A 20,116-nucleotide genomic window follows, 5' to 3' on the forward strand; every position below is an offset into this window, starting at 1 on the left:
GGTGCAGCCACCGGAGCTCAGTCCGCGAGGGAGAGGGCGTTGTAGTAATCAAACTTCTCGGTCTTATACGAGTTGACACAACACATCAAAGCACTGCACTCGATATATTTCAATAATTTGCGTTTACCGACGCATGTCATGACTCTCCTTTACTTGCATGTGTTGATTTAATGCACCTTAAAGTAGTATGAATATTATGTGACGGTAAAGCTTTGTAATGCCCTGGCCCTAATAAAGCGAGAGATGGTTGTGCGCGAGGAGGGCGAGATCATGCAGACGGAACAGGACCCGACGATGGAGCTCTCTATGGTCTCCATGGACGGCTTGCTCCACTGCCCCTTGTGCCTCCTCCCCTTGAAGCCTCTAGTGTATGAGGATCGAATGCACCTCGTCTGTTTGGCTGATCAAGCAAGGTGTATGTTTCTTAATCGATGTGTTGTTCGATTGATTTGTGCAGTGCAAGGGAGGGCACCTGGCCTGCGCAGACTGCCGCGTCGAGCGCGCCGGGAACCAGCGACAGTGCCAGAAGTGCGAGCATGGCAGTGGCTTCGACGTGCGGAACACAGCGGTGGACGTCGTCCTCTCCTCGGTGAGGGTGGAGTGCCCGCACGAAGGATGTGGGCTCTACATCACTTACCACAAGCTCGCCGATCACCAGAGCGTGTGTCCGCTCGCGCCCTGCAAATGCCCCGTGCCCATTTGTGGCTACGAAGGCCCGCCGCCGGCGCTCTCCCACCACATCAGCACCATGCATCCCATGCCCGTGGACAGGATCCAGTACGGCAAGGCACTCCAACTGCAAGTGCCACAGTTAGAGCCACAGCTCTTGCTGTTCGCGGAGGAGGACGGCCGCGCGTTTTTCTTGGTCGGCGGCTGATACGTCTCCAACATATCTATAATTTTTGATTGTTCCATGCTATTATATTATCAACTTTGGATGTTTATGGGCTTTATTATGAACTTTTATATTATTTTTGGGACTAACCGATTAACCTAGAGCCCAGTGCCAGTTTCTGTTTTTTCTTTGTTTTAGAATATCGCAGAAAAGGAAAACCAAACGGAGTCCAATTGACCTGAAACTTCACGGAACTTATTTTTGGATCAGAAGAAGCCCAGAAGACTTGGAGTGCACGTCAAGGGATCAACGAGAAGGCCATGAGGCAGGGGGCGCGCTGATACGTCTCCAACATATCTATAATTTTTGATTGCTCCATGCTATATTATCTTCTATTTTGGATGTTTATGGGCTTTAATATACACTTTTATATCATTTTTGGGACTAACCTATTAACCCAGAGCCCAGTGCCAGTTTCTGTTTTTACCTTGTTTTAGGGTTTCGAAGAAAAGGAAAATCAAACGGAGTCCAATTGACCTGAAACTTCACGGAACTCATTTTTGGAAGGAAAGAAGCCCAGAAGACTTGGAGTGCACGTCAGGGGACCTTCGAGGAGGCCATGAGGTAGGGGGCGCGCCCATCCCCCTAGGGCGCACCCTCCACCCTCGTGGCCCCCCTGACGTACTTCTTCCGCCTATATATCTCCATATACCCTAAAACTTCTAGGGAGCATAATAGATCGGGAGTTCCACCGCCAGAAGCCTCCGTAGCCACCGAAAACCAATCTAGACCCATTCTGGCACCCTGCCGGAGGGGGCAATCCCTCTCCAGTGACCATCTTCATCACCCCGGTGCTCTCCATGACGAGGAGGGAGTAGTTCTCCCTCGGGGCTAAGGATATGTACCAGTAGCTATGTGTTTGATCTCTCTCTCTCTCGTGTTCTTGATTTGGCACGATCTTGATGTATCGCGAGCTTTGCTATTATAGTTGGATCTTATGATGTTTCTCCCCCTCTACTCTCTTGTAATGAATTGAGTTTCCCCTTTGAAGTTATCTTATCGGATTGAGTCTTTAAAGATTTGAGAACACTTGATGTATGTCTTGTCGTGCGTATCTGTGGTGACAATGGGATATCACGTGATTCACTTGATGTATGTTTTGGTGATCAACTTGCGGATTCCGCCCATGAACCTGTGCATAGGGGTTGGCACATGTTTTCATCGTGATTCTCCAGTAGGAACTTTGGGGCACTCTTTGAGGTTATATGTGTTGGTTGAATAGATGAATCTGAGATTGTGTGATGCATATCATATAATCATACCCACGGATACTTGAGGTGACATTGGAGTATCTAGGTGACATTAGGGTTTTGGTTGATTTGTGTCTTAAGGTGTTATTCTAGTACGAACTCCAGGGTTGTTTGTGACACTTATGCGAATAGCCCAACGGATTGATTAGAAAGAATAACTTTGAGGTGGTTTCATACCCTACCATAATCTCTTCGTTCGTTCTCCACTATTAGTGACTTTAGAGTGACTCTTTGTTGCATGTTGAGGGATAGTTATGTGATCCAATTATGTTATCATTGTTGAGAGGACTTGCACTAGTGAAAGTATGAACCCTAGGCCTCGTTTCAACGCATTGCAATACCGTTTACGCTCACTTTTATCATTAGTTACCTTGCTGTTTTTATATTTCCAGATTACAAAAACTATTGTCTACTATCCATATACCACTTGTATCACCATCTCTTCGCCGAACTAGTGCACCTATACAATTTACCGTTGTATTGGGTGTGTTGGGGACACAAGAGACTCTTTGTTATTTGGTTGCAGGGTTGCTTGAGAGAGACCATCTTCATCCTACGCCTCCTACGGATTGATAAACCTTAGGTCATCCACTTGAGGAAAATTTGCTACTGTCCTACAAACCTCTGCACTTTGAGGCCCAACAACGTCTACAAGAAGGTTGTGTAGTAGACATCAAGCTCTTTTCTGGCGCCGTTACCGGGGAGGTGAGTGCTTGAAGGTATATCTTTAGATCTTGCAATCGAGTCTTTTAGTTTCTTGTTTTATCACTAGTTTAGTTTATAAAAGAAAACTATAAAAATGGAATTGAGTTTGTCTCATACGCTTCACCTTTTTAATATCTTTCGTGAGTATGATGGAAAGGATAATTGCGCTCAAGTGCTAGAAGAAGAAATCTATAGAATGTTTGGCACTAAATATTTGAATGATGACCATGATTGCAATATTGTTAGTATGAATTCCTTGAATATCTATGATGCTAATGATATGCAAAGCCACAAGCTTGGGGAAGCTATGTTTGATGAAGATGATATTTTTTGTCCCCCAAGTTTTGATGAGCAAATTTATTATGATGAAAGCATGCCTCATATTTACGATGATTATATTGATGAAAGTGGATTTGGAGAGGTCATGACTTTATTTTGTGATGAATCCACTATTCCGGAAGAAGTTCCAATTGATTATGAGAACAAAGTTGCTATCTATGATGATTATTTTGATGACTTGTATGCTATTAAAAATAATGATAACCATGAAGCTTGTCATCATGATTTTAGTTTTCAATTGGATCATGCCTCACATGATAATTATTTTGTTGAGTTTGCTCCCACTACTATTCCGAATGAGAAGAATTTTGCTTATGTGGAGAGTAATAAAATTTCTATGCTTGTAGATCTTGAAAATAATGCTTTAGGTGCTGGTTATATTTTTGAATTCATTCATGATGCTACTAACAATTGTTATGAGGGAGGAACATATGCTTGTAGGAACTGCAATAATATCAAGTTTCCTCTCTATGTGCTTAAAATTTTGAAGTTATGCTTGTTTTGCCCTCCTATGCTAGTTGATTATTGTTCTCATAAGTTGTTTGCTCAAAAAATCCATATGCATAGGAAGAGGTTTAGGCTTAAATGTGCTAGTCATATTCTTCATGATGCTCTCTTTATGTTACAATTTTTATCTTTTATGTGAGCATCATTGAAATCATCATGCCTAGCTAGGGGCGTTAAAAGATAGCGCTTGTTGGGAGGCAACCCAACTTTATTATTGTCCCTTTCTTTTTGATCCTGTTTAGTAATAAATAATTTATCTAGCCTCTGTTTAGATGTGGTTTTATTGTTTTAATTAGTGTTTGTGCCAAGTAGAACCGTTGGGAAGACTTGGGGAAAGTCCTGTTGATCTTGCTGTAAAAACAGAAAGTTTAGCGCTCACGAGAATTGCTGTCATGTTTTATTGGAGAGTGATATTTAGTGAATTCTTTTTTCAGATGATTAATATATAAATTACTCAGGTCCAGAAAATTATTTCATAATTTTTGGGGTTCCAGAAGTTTGCGTTAGTTACAGATTACTACAGACTGTTCTGTTTTCGACAGATTCTGTTTTTTGTGTGTTGTTTGCTTATTTTGATGAACCTATGGCTAGCAAAATAGTTTATAAACCATAGAGAAGTTGTAATACAGTAGGTTTAACACCAATATAAATAAAGAATGAGTTCATTACAGTACCTTGAATTGGTGTTTTGTTTTCTTTCGCTAATGGAGCTCACGAGTTTTCTACTTTATGTTTTGTGTTGTGAAGTTTTCAAGTTTTGGGTAAAGATCCGACGGACTATTGAATAAGGAGTGGCAAGAGACTAAGCTTGGGGATGACCAAGGCACCCCAAGGTAATATTCAAGGACAACCAAGAGCCTAATCTTGGGCATTCCCCGGAAGACATCCCCTCTTTCGTCTACTTCCATCGGTAACTTTACTTGGAGCTATATTTTTATTCGCCACATGATATGTGTTTTGCTTGGAGCGTAAATTTATTTTGTTTAGTTTTGCTTGCTGTTTTAATAAAATACCAAGATCTGAAATTCTTAAATGTTATAGAGTCTTCGCATAGTTGCATAATTATTCGACTATTCATTGATCTTCACTTATATCTTTCGGAGTAGTTTGTTGTTTGCTCTAGTACTTCACTTATATCTTTTAGAGCATGGTGGTAGTTTTATTTTGAAGAAATAGATGAACTCTCATGCTTCACTTATATCATTTTGAGAGTTTTAAATAGCATGGTAATTTGCTTATATAATCCTAATATGCTAGGCATCCAAGAATAGTAAAAACTTTCATATAGAGTATTGAATACTAAGAGAAGTTTGATGCTTGATGATTGTTTTGAGATATGGAGGTAATAATATCAAAGTCGTGCTAGTTGAGTAGTTGTGAATTTGAGAAATGCTTGTGTTGAAGTTTGCAAGTCCCGTAGCATGCACGTATGGTAAACGTTGTGTAACAAATTTGAAACATGAGGTGTTATCTCATTGTCCTCATTATGAGTGGCGGTCGGGGACGAGCGATGGTCTTTTCCTACCAATCTATCCCCCTAGGAGCATGCGTGTAGTGCCGAGGTTTTTGATGACTTGTAGATTTTTGCAATAAGTATGTGAGTTCTTTATGACTAATGTTGAGTCCATCGATTATACGCACTCTCACCCTTCCATCATTGCTAGCCTCTTCGGTACCGTGCATTGCCCTTTCTCACATTGAGAGTTTGTGAAAACTTCACCGGTGCATCCAAACCCCGTGATATGATACGCTCTATCACACATAAACCTCCTTATATCTTCCTCAAAATAGCCACCATACCTACCTATTATGGCATTTCCATATCCATTCCAAGATATTTTTCCATGCAACTTTCCACCGTTCCATTTATTATGACACGCATCATCATTGTCATATTGCTTTGCATGATCATGTAGTTGACATCGTATTTGTGGCAAAGCCACTGTTCATAATTTTTCATACATGTCGCTCTTGATTCATCGCAATCCCGGTACACCGCCGGAGGCATTCATATAGAGTCATCTTTTGTTCTAGTATCGAGTTGTAATCATTGAGTTGTAAAAAAATAGAAGTGTGATGATCATCATTTTCTAGAGCATCGTCCCAAGTGAGGAATAAAAAAAGAGAGAAAGGCCATAAAAAAGAGAAGGCCCAAAAAAGAGAAAGGCCATGAAAAAAGAGATGGCCCAAAAAATGAGAGAAAAAGAGAGAAGGTACAATGCTACTATCCTTTGCCACACTTGTGCTTCAAAGTAGCACCATAATCCTCATGATAGAGAGTCTCTTGTTTTGTCACTTTCATATACTAGTGGGAAATTTTCATTATAGAACTTGGCTTGTATATTCCAACAATGGGCCTCCTCAAGTGCCCTAGGTCTTCGTGAGCAAGCAAGTTGGATGCACACCCACTTAGTTTCTTTTGTTGAGCTTTCATACATTTATAGCTCTCGTGCATCTGTTGCATGGCAATCCCTACTCCTTGCATTAACATCAATCGGTGGGCATCTCCATAGCCCATTGATTAGCCTTGTTGATGTGAGACTTTCTCCTTTTTGTCTTCTCCACATAACCCCCATCATCATATTCTATTCCAACCATAGTGCTATGTCCATGGCTTGCACTCATGTATTGCGTGAAGGTTTATGAGTTTGAGATTACTAAAGTATGAAACAATTGCTTGGCTTGTCATCGGGGTTGTGCATGATGAGAGCATTCTTGTGCGACAAAAATGGAGCATGACTAAACTATATGATTTTGTAGGGATGAACTTTCTTTGGCCATGTTATTTTGAGAAGACATAATTGCTTAGTTACTATGCTTGAAGTATTATCATTTTTATGTCAATATGAACTTTTGTCTTGAATCTTTCGGATCTGAATATTCATGCCACAATTAAGAACAATTACATTGAAATTATGCCAAGTAGCACTCCGCATCAAAAATTCTGTTTTTATCATTTACCTACTCGAGGACGAGCAGGAATTAAGCTTGGGGATGCTTGATACGTCTCCAACGTATCTATAATTTTTGATTGCTCCATGCTATATTATCTTCTGTTTTGGATGTTTATGGGATTTATTATACACTTTTATACCATTTTCGGGACTAACCTATTAATCCAGATCCCAGTGCCAGTTTTTGTTTTTACATTGTTTTAGGGTTTCGAAGAAAAGGAAAATCAAACGGAGTCCAATTGACCTGAAACTTCACAGAACTCATTTTTGCAAGGAAATAAGCCCAGAAGACTTGGAGTGCATGTTAGGGGACCTTCAAGGAGGCCACGAGGTAGGGGCACGCCCACCCCCCTAGGGCGCGCCCTCCACCCTCGTGGGCCCCTCGTGGCCCCCCTGACGTACTTCTTCCGCCTATATATCAACATATACCCTAAAACTTCCAGGGAGCACAATAGATCGGGAGTTCTGCCGCTAGAAGCCTCCGTAGCCACCGAAAACAAATATAGACCCGTTCCGGCACCCTGCCGGAGGGGGCAATCCCTCTCCGGTGGCCATCTTCATCACCCCGGTGCTCTCCATGACGAGGAGGGAGTAGTTCTCCCTCAGGGTTGAGGGTATGTACCAGTAGCTATGTGTTTCATCTCTCTCTCTCGTGTTCTTGATTTGGCACGATCTTGATGTATCGTGAGCTTTGCTATTATAGTTGGATCTTATGATGTTTCTCCCCCTCTACTCTCTTGTAATGAATTGAGTTTCCCCTTTGAAGGTATATTATCGGATTGAGTCTTTAAAGATTTGAGAACACTTGATGTATGTCTTGCCGTGCGTATCTGTGGTGACAATGGGATATCACGTGATTCACCTGATGTATGTTTTGGTGATCAACTTGCGGGTTCCGCCCATGAACCTATGCATAGGGGTTGGCACACGTTTTCGTCATGATTCTCCGGTAGGAACTTTGGGGGCACTCTTTGAGGTTATATGTGTTGTTTGAATAGATGAATCTGAGATTGTGTGATGCATATCGTATAATCATACCCACGGATACTTGAGGTGACATTGGAGTATCTAGGTGACATTAGGGTTTTGGTTGATTTGTGTCTTAAGGTGTTATTCTAGTACGAACTCTTGGGTTGTTTGTGACACTTATAGGAATAGCCCAACGGATTCATTAGAAAGAATAACTTTGAGGTGGTTTCGTACCCTACCATAATCTCTTCGTTCATTCTCCGCCATTAGTGACTTTGGAGTGACTCTTTGTTGCATGTTGAGGGATAGTTATGTGATCCAATTATGTTATTATTGTTGAGAGGTCTTGCACTAGTGAAAGTATGAACCCTAGGCCTTGTTTCAACGCATTGCAATACCGTTTACGCTCACTTTTATCATTAGTTACCTTGCTGTTTTTAAATTTTCAGATTACAAAAACTATTATCTACTATCCATATACCACTTGTATCACCATCTCTTCGCCGAACTAGTGCACCTATACAATTTACCGTTGTATTGGGTGTGTTGGGGACACAAGAGACTCTTTGTTATTTGGTTGCAGGGTTGCTTGAGAGAGACCATCTTCATCCTACGCCTCCTACGAATTGATAAACCTTAGGTCATCCACTTGAGGGAAATTAGCTACTATCCTACAAACCTCTGCCCTTGGAGGCCCAACAACGTCTACAAGAAGGTTGTGTTGTGGACATCAAGCTCTTTTCTGGCGCCGTTGCCGGAGAGGTGAGTGCTTGAAGGTATATCTTTAGATCTTGCAATCGATTCTTTTAGTTTCTTCTTTTATCACTAGTTTAGTTTATAAAAGAAAACTATAAAAAAATGGAATTGAGTTTCTCTCATACGCTTCACCTTTTTAATATCTTTCGTGAGTATGATGGAAAGGATAATTGTGCTCAAGTGATATAAGAGGAAATCTATAGAATGTTTGGCACTAAATATTTGAATGATGAGCATGATTGCAATATTGTTAGTATGAATTCCTTGAATATCTATGATGCTAATGATATGCAAAGCCACAAGCTTGGGGAAGCTATGTTTGATGAAGATGATATTTTTTTGTCCCCCAAGTTTTGGTGAGCAAATTTATTATGATGAAAGCATGCCTCCTATTTATGATGATTATAGTGATGAAAGTGGATTTGGAGAGGTCGTGACTTTATTTTGTGATGAATCCACTATTCCGGAAGAAGTTTCAATTGATTATGAGAACAAAGTTGCTATCTATGATGATTATTGTGATGACTTGTATGCTATTAAAAATAATGATAACCATGAAACTTGTCATCATGATTTTAGTTTTCAATTGGATTATGCCTCACATGATAATTATTTTGTTGAGTTTTCTCCCACTACTATTCCGAATGAGAAGAATTTTGCTTATGTGGAGAGTAATAAAATTTCTATGCTTGTAGATCATGAAAAGAATGCTTTAGGTGCTGGTTATATTGTTGAATTCATTCATGATGATACTAAAAATTATTATGAGGGAGGAACATATGCTTGTAGGAACTGCAATAATATCAAGTTTCCTCTCTATGTGCTTAAAATTTTGAAATTATGCTTGTTTTGCCCTCCTATGCTAGTTGATTATTGTTCTCATAAGTTGTTTGCTCACAAAATCCCTATGCATAGGAAGAGATTTAGGATTAAATGTGCTAGTCATATTCTTCATGATGCTCTCTTTATGTTACAATTTTTATCTTTTATGTGAGCATCATTGAAATCATCATGCCTAGCTAGGGGCGTTAAAAGATAGCGCTTGTTGGGAGGCAACCCAACTTTATTTTTGTTCCTTGCTTTTTGATCCTGTTTAGTAATAAATAATTTATCTAGCCTCTGTTTAGATGTGGTTTTATTGTTTTAATTAGTGTTTGTGCCAAGTAGAACCGTTGGGAAGACTTGGGGAAAGTCATGTTGATCTTGCTGTAAAAAAAAAGAAAGTTTAGCGCTCAAGAGAATTGCTGCCATGTTTTATTGGAAAGTGCTATTTAGTTAATTATTTTTGCATATGATTAATATATAAATTCCTCAGTTTCAGCAATTTAGTTTAGAATTTTTGGGGTTCCAGAAGTTTGCGTTAGTTACAGATTACTACAGACTGTTCTGTTTTTGACAGATTCTGTTTTTCGTGTGTTGTTTGCTTATTTTGATGAACCTATGGTTAGCAAAATAGTTTATAAACCATAGAGAAGTTGTAATACAGTAGGTTTAACACCAATATAAATGAATAATGAGTTCATTACAGTACCTTGAAGTGGTGTTTTGTTTTCTTTCGCTAACGGAGCTCGCGAGTTTTCTGCTTTAAGTTTTGTGTTGTGAAGTTATCATGTTTTGGGTAAAGATTTGATGGACTATTGAATAAGGAGTGGCAAGAGCCTAAGATTGGGGATTAACAAGGCACCCCAAGGTAATATTCAAGGACAACCAAGAGCCTAAGCTTGGGGATGCCCCGGAAGGCATCCCCACTTTCGTCTACTTCCATCGGTAACTTTCCTTGGAGCTATATTTTTATTCGCCGCATGATATGTGTTTTGCTTGGAGAGTAAATTTATTTTATTTAGTTTTGCTTGCTGTTTTAATAAAATACCAAGATCTGAAATTCTTAAATGCTAGAGAGTATTCACATAGTTGCATAATTATTTGACTACTCATTGATCTTCACTTATATCTTTCGGAGTAGTTTGTTGTTTGCTCTAGTACTTCACTTATATCTTTTAGAGCATGGTGGTAGTTTTATTTTGAAGAAATAGATGAACTCTCATGCTTCACTTATATCATTTTGAGAGTTTTAAATAGCATTGTAATTTGCTTAAATAATCCTAATATGCTAGGCATCCAAGAATAGTAAAAACTTCCATATAGAGTATTAAATACTAAGAGAAGTTTGATGCTTGATGATTGTTTTGAGATATGGAGGTAATAATATCAAAGTCATGCTAGTTGAGTAGTTGTGAATTTGAGAAATGCTTGTATTGAAGTTTGCAAGTCCCGTAGCATGCACGTATGGTAAACGTTGTGTAACAAATTTGAAACATGAGGTGTTATCTCATTGTCCTCCTTATGAGTGGCGGTCGGGGATGAGCGATGGTCTTTTCCTACCAATCTATCCCCCTAGGAGCATGCGCGTAGTGTCGAGGTTTTTGATGACATGTAGATTTTTGCAATAAGTATGTGAGTTCTTTATGACTAATGTTGAGTCCATGGATTATACGCACTCTCACCCTTCCATCATTGCTACCCTCTTCGGTACCGTGCATTGCCCTTTCTCACATTGAGAGTTGGTGCAAACTTCGCCGGTGCATCCAAACCCCGTGATGTGATATGCTCTATCACACATAAACTTCCTTATATCTTCCTCAAAACAGCCACCATACCTACCTATTATGGCATTTCCATAGCCATTCCGAGATATATTGCCATGCAACTTTCCACCGTTATGTTTATTATGACACGCATCATCATTGTCATATTGCTTTGCATGATTATGTCGCTGACATCGTATTTGTGGCAAAGCCACCGTTCATAATTTTTCATACATGTCACTCTTGATTCATCGCAATCCCGGTACACCACCGGAGGCATTCATATAGAGTCATCTTTTGTTCTAGTATCGAGTTGTAATCATTGAGTTGTAAATAAATAGAAGTGTGATGATCATCATTTTCTAGAGCATTGTCCCAAGTGAGGAATAAAAAAAGAGAGAAAGGCCATAAAAAAGAGAAGGCCCAAAAAAGAGAAAGGCCATAAAAAAGAGAAGGCCCAAAAAATGAGAGAAAAAGAGAGAAGGGACAATGCTACTATCCTTTGCCACAGTTGTGCTTCAAAGTAGCACCATAATCCTCATGATAGAGAGTCTCTTGTTTTGTCACTTTCATATACTAGTGGGAAATTTTCATTATAGAACTTGGCTTGTATATTCCAACAATGGGCCTCCTCAAGTGCCCTAGGTCTTCGTGAGCAAGCAAGTTGTATGCACACCCACTTAGTTTCTTTTGTTGAGCTTTCATACATTTATAGCTCTAGTGCATCCGTTGCATGGCAATCCCTACTCCTTGCATTGACATCAATCGGTGGGCATCTCCATAGCCCATTGATTAGCCTCGTTGATGTGAGACTTTCTCCTTTTTTTCTTCTCCACATAACCCCATCATCATATTCTATTCCACCCATAGTGCTATGTCCATGGCTCGCGCTCATGTATTGCGTGAAGGTTTATGAGTTTGAGATTACTAAAGTATGAAAGAATTGCTTGGCTTGTCATCGGGGTTATGCATGATGAGAGCATTCTTGTGTGACGAAAATGGAGCATGACTAAACTATATGATTTTGTAGGGATGAACTTTCTTTGGCCATGTTATTTTGAGAAGACATAATTGCTTAGTTACTATGCTTGAAGTATTATCATTTTTATGTCAATATGAACTTTTGTCTTGAATCTTTCGGATCTGAATATTCATGCCACAATTAAGAACAATTACATTGAAATTATGCCAAGTAGCACTCCGCATCAAAAATTCGGTTTTTATCATTTACCTACTCAAGGACGAGCAGGAATTAAGCTTGGGGATGCTTGATACGTCTCCAACGTATCTATAATTTTTGATTGCTCCATGCTATATTATCTTCTGTGTTGGATGTTTATGGGCTTTATTATACACTTTTATATCATTTTCGGGACTAACCTATTAACCCAGATCCCAGTGCCAGTTTTTGTTTTTACCTTGTTTTAGGGTTTCGAAGGAAAGGAAAATCAAACGGAGTCCAATTGACCTGAAAATTCACGGAACTCATTTTTGCAAGGAAATAAGCCCAGAAGACTTGGAGTGCACGTCAGGGGACCTTCGAGGAGGCCACGAGGTAGGGGGCATGCCCACCCCCCTAGGGCGCGCCCTCCACCCTCGTGGGCCCCTCGTGGCCCCCCTGACGTACTTCTTCCGCCTATATATCTCCATATACCCTAAAAGTTCTAGGGAGCACAATAGATCGAGAGTTCCGCCGCCAGAAGCCTCCGTAGCCACCGAAAACCAATCTAGACCTGTTCCGGCACCCTGTCAGAGGGGGCAATCCCTCTCCGATGGCCATCTTCATCACCCCGGTGCTCTCCATGACGAAGAGGGAGTAGTTCTCTCTCGGGTTTGAGGGTATGTACCAGTAGCTATGTGTTTGATCTCTCTCTCTCTCCCGTGTTCTTGATTTGGCACGATCTTGATGTATCGCGAGCTTTGCTATTATAGTTGGATCTTATGATGTTTCTCCCCCTCTTCTCTATTGTAATGAATTGAGTTTCCCCTTTGAAGTTATCTTATCGGATTGAGTCTTTAAAGATTTGAGAACACTTGATGTATGTCTTGCCGTGCGTATCTATGGTGACAATGGGATATCACGTGATTCACTTGATGTATGTTTTGGTGATCAACTTGCGTGGTCCTCCCATGAACCTATGCATAGGGGTTGGCACACGTTTTCGTCATGATTCTCCGGTAGGAACTTTGGGGGCACTCTTTTTTGAGGTTATATGTGTTGGTTGAAAATGAATCTGAGATTGTGTGATGCATATCGTATAATCATACCCATGGATACTTGAGGTAACATTGGAGTATCTAGGTGACATTAGGGTTTTGGTTGATTTGTGTCTGAAGGTGTTATTCTAGTACGAACTCTAGGGATGTTTGTGACACTTATAGGAATAGCCCAACGGATTGATTAGAAAGAATAACTTTGAGGTGGTTTTGTACCCTACCATAATCTCTTCGTTCGTTCTCCGCCATTAGTGACTTTGGAGTGACTCTTTGTTGCATGTTGAGGGATAGTTATGTGATCCAATTATTTTATTATTGTTGAGAGGACTTGCACTAGTGAAAGTATGAACCCTAGGCCTTGTTTCAACGCATTGCAATATCGTTTACGCTCACTTTTATCATTAGTTACCTTGCTGTTTTTAAATTTTCAGATTACAAAAACTATTATCTACTATCCATATACCACTTGTATCACCATCTCTTCGCCGAACTAGTGCACCTATACAATTTACCGTTGTATTGGGTGTGTTGGGGACACAAGAAACTCTTTGTTATTTGGTTGCAGGGTTGCTTGAGAGAGACCATCTTCATCCTACGCCTCCTACGAATTGATAAACCTTAGGTCATCCACTTGAGGGAAATTTGCTACTATCCTGCAAACTTCTGCCCTTGGAGGCCCAACAACGTCTACAAGAAGAAGGTTGTGTAGTGGACATCAAGCTCTTTTCTGGCACCATTGCCGGGGAGGTGAGTGCTTGAAGGTATATCTTTAGATCTTGCAATCGAGTCTTTTAGTTTCTTGTTCTATCACTAGTTTAGTTTATAAAAGAAAACTATAAAAAATGGAATTGAGTTTGTCTCATACGCTTCACCTTTTTAATATCTTTCGTGAGTATTATGGAAAGGATAATTGTGCTCAAGTGCTGGAAGAAGCAATCTATAGAATGTTTGGCACTAAACATTTGAATGATGAGCATGATTGCAATATTGTTAGTATGAATTCCTCGAATATCTATGATGCTAATGATATGCAAAGGCACAAGCTTGGGGAAGCTATGTTTGATGAAGATGATATTTTTTTGTCCCCCAAGTTTTGATGAGCAAATTAATTATGATGAAAGCATGCCTCCTATTTATGATGATTATATTGATGAAAGTGGATTTGGAGAGGTCATGACTTTATTTTGTGATGAATCCACTATTCTGGAAGAAGTTGCAATTGATTATGAGAACAAAGTTGCTATCTATGATTATTATTGTGATGACTTGTATGCTATTAAAAATAATGATAACCATGAAACTTGTCATCATGATTTTAGTTTTCAATTGGATTATGCCTCACATGATAATCATTTTGTTGAGTTTGCTCCCACTACTATTCCGAATGAGAAGAATTTTGCTTATGTGGAGAGTAATAAAATTTCTATGCTTGTAGATCATGAAAAGAATGCTTTAGGTGCTGGTTATATTGTTGAATTCATTCATGATGATACTAAAAATTATAATGAGGGAGGAACATATGCTTGTAGGAACTGCAATAATATCAAGTTTCCTCTCTATGTGCTTAAAATTTTGAAATTATGCTTGTTTTGCCCTCCTATGCTAGTTGATTATTGTTCTCATAAGTTGTTTGCTCACAAAATCCCTATGCATAGGAAGAGGTTTAGGCTTCAATGTGCTAGTCATATTCTTCCTGATTCTCTCTTTATGTTACAATTTTTATCTTTTATGCGAGCATCATTGAAATCATCATGCCTAGCTAGGGGCGTTAAAAGATAGCGCTTGTTGGGAGGCAACCCAACTTTATTTTTGTTCCTTGCTTTTTGATCCTGATTAGTAATAAATAATTTATCTAGCCTCTGTTTAGATGTGGTTTTATTGTTTTAATTAGTGTTTGTGCCAAGTAGAAGCGTTGGGAAGACTTGGGGAAAGTCCTGTTGATCTTGCTGTAAAAAAAAGTTTAGTGCTCACGAGAATTGGTGCCATGTTTTATTGGAAAGTGCTATTTGTTAATTCTTTTTTCAGATGATTAATATATAAATTACTCAGGTCCAGCAATTTAGTTTAGAATTTTTGGGGTTCCAGAAGTTTGCGTTAGTTACAGATTACTACAGACTGTTCTGTTTTTGACAGATTCTGTTTTTTGTGTGTTGTTTGCATATTTTGATGAACCTATGTTTAGCAAAATAGTTTATAAACCATAGAGAAGTTGTAATACAGTAGGTTTAACACCAATATAAATAAATAATGAGTTCATTACAGTACCTTGAAGTGGTGTCTTGTTTTGTTTCGCTAAAGCCAAAGCTTGGGGATGACCAAGGCACCCCAAGGTAATATCCAAGGATAACCAAGAGCCTAAGCTTGGGGATGCCCCGGAAGGCATCCCCTCTTTCGTCTACTTCCATCGGTAACTTTACTTTGAGCTATATTTTTATTCGCCACATGATATGTGTTTTGCTCGGAGCGTCAATTTATTTTATTTAGTTTTGCTTTCTGTTTTAATAAAATACCAAGATCTGAAATTCTTAAATGTTAGAGAGTCTTCACATAGTTTCATAATTATTCGACTACTCATTGATCTTCACTTATATCTTTCGGAGTAGTTTGTTGTTTGCTCTAGTACTTCACTTATATCTTTTAGAGCATGGTGGTAGTTTTATTTTGAAGAAATAGATGAACTCTCATGCTTCACTTATATCATTTTGAGAGTTTTAAATAGCATGGTAATTTGCTTAAATAATCCTAATATGCTAGGCATCCAAGAATAGTAAAAACTTTCATATAGAGTATTGAATACTAAGAGAAGTTTGATGCTTGATGATTGTTTTGAGATATGGAGGTAATAATATCAAAGTCGTGCTAGTTGAGTAGTTGTGAATTTGAGAAATGCTTGTGTTGAAGTTTGCAAGTCCCGTAGCATGCACGTATGGTAAACGTTGTGTAACAAATTTGAAACATGAGGTGTTATCTCATTGTCCTCCTTATGAGTGGCGGTCGGGGACGAGCGATGGTCTGTTCCTACCAATCTATCCCCCTAGGAGCATGCGCGTAGTGCCGAGGTTTTTGATGACTTGTAGATTTTTGCAATAAGTATGTGAGTTCTTTATGACTAATGTTGAGTCCATGGATTATACGCACTCTCACCCTTCCATCATTTCTAGCCTCTTTGGTACCATGCATTGCCCTTTCTCACATTGAGAGTTGGTGCAAACTTCGCCGGTGCATCCAAACCCCGTGATATGATACGCTCTATCACACATAAACCTCCTTATATCTTCCTCAAAACAGCCACCATACCTACCTATTATGGCATTTCCATAGCCATTCTGAGATATATTGCCATGCAACTTTCCACCGTTCCGTTTATTATGACACGCATCATCATTGTCATATTGTTTTGCATGATCATGTAGCTGACATCGTATTTGTGGCAAAGCCACTGTTCATAATTTTTCATACATGTCGCTCTTGATTCATCACAATCCCGATACACCGCCGGAGGCATTCATATAGAGTCATCTTTTATTCTAGTATCAAGTTGTAATCATTGAGTTGTAAATAAATAGAAGTGTGATGATCATCATTTTCTAGAGCATTGTCCCAAGTGAGGAATAAAAAAAGAGAGAAAGGCCATAAAAAAGAGAAGGCCCAAAAAAAGAGAAAGGCCATGAAAAAAGAGAAGGCCCAAAAAAATGAGAGAAAAAAAGAGAAGGGACAATGCTACTATCATTTGCCACACTTGTGCTTCAAAGTAGCACCATAATCCTCATGATAGAGAGTCTCTTGTTTTGTCACTTTCATATACTAGTGGGAAATTTTGATTATAGAACTTGGCTTGTATATTCCAACAATGGGCCTCCTCAAGTGCTCTAGGTCTTCGTGAGCAAGCAAGTTGGATGCACACTCACTTAGTTTCTTTTGTTGAGCTTTCATACATTTATAGCTCTAGTGCATTCGTTGCATGGCAATCCCTACTCCTTGCATTAACATCAATCGGTGGGCATCTCCATAGCCCATTGATTAGCCTCGTTGATGTTAGACTTTCTCATTTTTGTCTTCTCCACATAACCCCCATCATCATATTCTATTCCACCCATAGTGCAATGTCCATGGCTCGCGCTCATGTATTGCGTGAAGGTTTATGAGTTTGAGATTACTAAAGTATGAAACAATTTTTGGCTTGCCATTGGGGTTGTGCATGATGAGAGCATTCTTGTGTGACGAAAATGGAGCATGACTAAACTATATGATTTTGTAGGGATGAACTTTCTTTGGCCATGTTATTTTGAGAAGACATAATTGCTTAGTTACTATGCTTGAAGTATTAACATTTTTATGTCAATATGAACTTTTTTCTTGAATCTTTCGGATCTGAATATTCATGCCACAATTAAGAACAATTACATTGAAATTATGCCAAGTAGCACTCCGCATCAAAAATTCTATTTTTATCATTTACCTCCTCGAGGACGAGCAGGAATTATGCTTGGGGATGCTTGATACATCTCCAATGTATCTATAATTTTTGATTGCTCCATGCTATATTATCTTCTGTTTTGGATGTTTATGGGCTTTATTATACACTTTTATATCATTTTTGGGACTAACCTATTAACCCAGATCCCAGTGCCAATTTCTGTTTTTACGTTGTTTTAGGGTTTCGAAGAAAAGGAAAATCAAACGGAGTCCAATTGACCTGAAACTTCACGGAACTCATTTTTGGAAGGAAATAAGCCGTGAAGACTTGGAGTGCATGTCAGGGGACCTTCGAGGAGGCCATGAGGTAGGGGGGCACGCCCACCCCCTAGGGCACGCCCTCCACCCTCGTGGGCCCCTCGTGGCCCCCCTGACGTACTTCTTCCGCCTATATATCTCCATATACCCTAAAACTTCCAGGGAGCACAATAGATCAGGAGTTCCGCTGCCAGAAGCCTCCGTTGCCACCGAAAACCAATCTAGTACCGTTCCGGCACCTTGCCGGAGGGGGAAATCCCTCTCCGGTGGCCATCTTCATCACCCCGGTTCTCTCCATGACGAGGAGGGAGTAGTTCTCCCTCGGGGTTAAGGGTATGTACCAGTAGCTATGTGTTTGATATCTCTCTCTCTCTCTCGTCTTCTTGATTTGGCATGATCTTGATGTCTCGCGAGCTTTGCTATTATAGTTGGATATTATGATGTTTCTCCCCCTCTACTCTCTTGTAATGAATTGAGTTTCCCCTTTGAAGTTATCTTATCAGATTGAGTCTTTAAAGATTTGAGAACAGTTGATGTATGTCTTGTCGTGTGTATCTGTGGTGACAATGGGCTATCATGTGATTCACTTGATGTATGTTTTGGTGATCAACTTGCGGGTTCCTCCCATGAACCTATGCATAGGGGTTGGCACACGTTTTCGTCATGATTCTCTGGTAGGAACTTTGGGGCACTCTTTGAGGTTATATGTGTTGGTTGAATAGATAAATCTGAGATTGTCTGATGCACATCGTATAATCATACCCACAGATACTTGAGGTGACATTGGAGTATCTAGGTGACATTAGGGTTTTGGTTGATTTGTGTCTTAAGGTGTTATTCTAGTATGAACTCTAGGACTGTTTGTGACACTTATAGGAATAGCCCAACGGATTGATTAGAAAGAATAACTTTGAGGTGGTTTCGTACCCTACCATAATCTCTTCGTTCGTTCTCCACTATTAGAGACTTTGGGGTGACTCTTTGTTGCATGTTGAGGGATAGTTATGTGATCCAATTATGTTATTATTGTTGAGAGGACTTGCACTTGTGAAAGTATGAACCCTAGGCCTTGTTTCAATGCATTGCAATACCGTTTACGCTCACTTTCATCATTAGTTACCTTGCTGTTTTTATATTTTCCTATTACAAAAATTATTGTCTACTATCCATATACCACTTGTATCACCATCTCTTCGCCGAACTAGTGCACCTATACAATTTACCGTTGTATTGGGTGTGTTGGGGACACAAGAGACTCTTTGTTATTTGGTTGCAGGGTTGCTTGAGAGAGACCATCTTCATCCTACGCCTCCTACGGATTGATAAACCTTAGGTCATCCCCTTGAGGGAAATTTGCTACTGTCCTACAAACCTCTGCACTTTGAGGCCCAACAACGTCTACAAGAAGAAGGTTTTGTAGTAGACATCATGCGCCCAACCCCCTGGGCGCGCCCTCCACCCTCGTGGGCCCCTCGTGCCCCCCCCCCCTGATGCACTTCTTCCTCATATATATCTCCATATACCCTAAAACGATCGGGGAGCACAATAGATCGGGAGTTCCGCCGCCAGAAGCCTCCGTAGCCACCGAAAGCCAATCTAGACCCGTTCCGGCACCCTGCCGAAGGGGGAATCCCTCTCCGGTGGCCATCTTCATCATCCCGGTGCTCTCCATGATGAGGAGGGAGTAGTTCTCCCTCGGGGCTGAGGGTATGTACCAGTAGCTATGTGTTTGATCTCTCTCTCTCTCTCTCTCTCTCGTGTTCTTGAGGTGGTACGATCTTGATGTATCATGAGCTTTGCTATTATAATTGGATCTTATGATGTTTTCTCCCCCTCTACTCTCTTGTAATGGATTGAGTTTCCCCTTTGAAGTTATCTTATCGGATTGAGTCTTTAAAGATTTGAGAACACTTGATGTATGTCTTGCCGTGCGTATCTGTGGTGACAATGGGATACCACGTGATTCACTTGATGTATGTTTTGGTGATCAACTTGCGGGTTTCGCCCATGAACCTATGCATAGGGGTTGGCACACGTTTTCGTTGTGATTCTCCGGTAGAAACTTTTGGGCACTCTTTGAGGTCCTATGTGTTGGTTGAATAGATGAATCTGAGATTGAGTGATGCATATCGTATAATCATACCCACGGATACTTGACGTGACATTGGAGTATCTAGGTGACATTAGGGTTTTGGTTGATTTGTG

At 39.9% G+C, this 20,116-nt stretch overlaps 1 protein-coding gene across 1 annotated transcript; it reads left to right on the top strand.

Annotated features, from left to right (window-relative positions):
• Positions 1–243: 243 nt before the first annotated feature.
• LOC147976197 (E3 ubiquitin-protein ligase SINA-like 10) lies at positions 244–877 on the top strand. Its single transcript, XM_087520773.1, has 2 exons — positions 244–390; positions 458–877. Exons 1-2 carry the CDS (start codon positions 244–246, stop codon positions 875–877), a joined length of 567 nt encoding a protein of 188 aa, XP_087376899.1.
• Positions 878–20,116: the final 19,239 nt, after the last annotated feature.

This window comes from Triticum urartu, chromosome 4A (assembly GCF_056163025.1).
Source record: "Triticum urartu cultivar PI428250 chromosome 4A, HENAU_Tu73, whole genome shotgun sequence".
NCBI lineage: Eukaryota > Viridiplantae > Streptophyta > Magnoliopsida > Poales > Poaceae > Triticum > Triticum urartu.

Excerpts from the sequence above, each read along its gene's own strand:
- LOC147976197 (XM_087520773.1), top strand. The coding sequence starts at position 244 with ATGGTTGTGCGCGAGGAGGGCGAGATCATGCAGACGGAACAGGACCCG. Across the intron at positions 391-457 it reads ATGAGGATCGAATGCACCTC|TGCAAGGGAGGGCACCTGGC; the intron begins GTCTGTTTGGCT and ends TGATTTGTGCAG.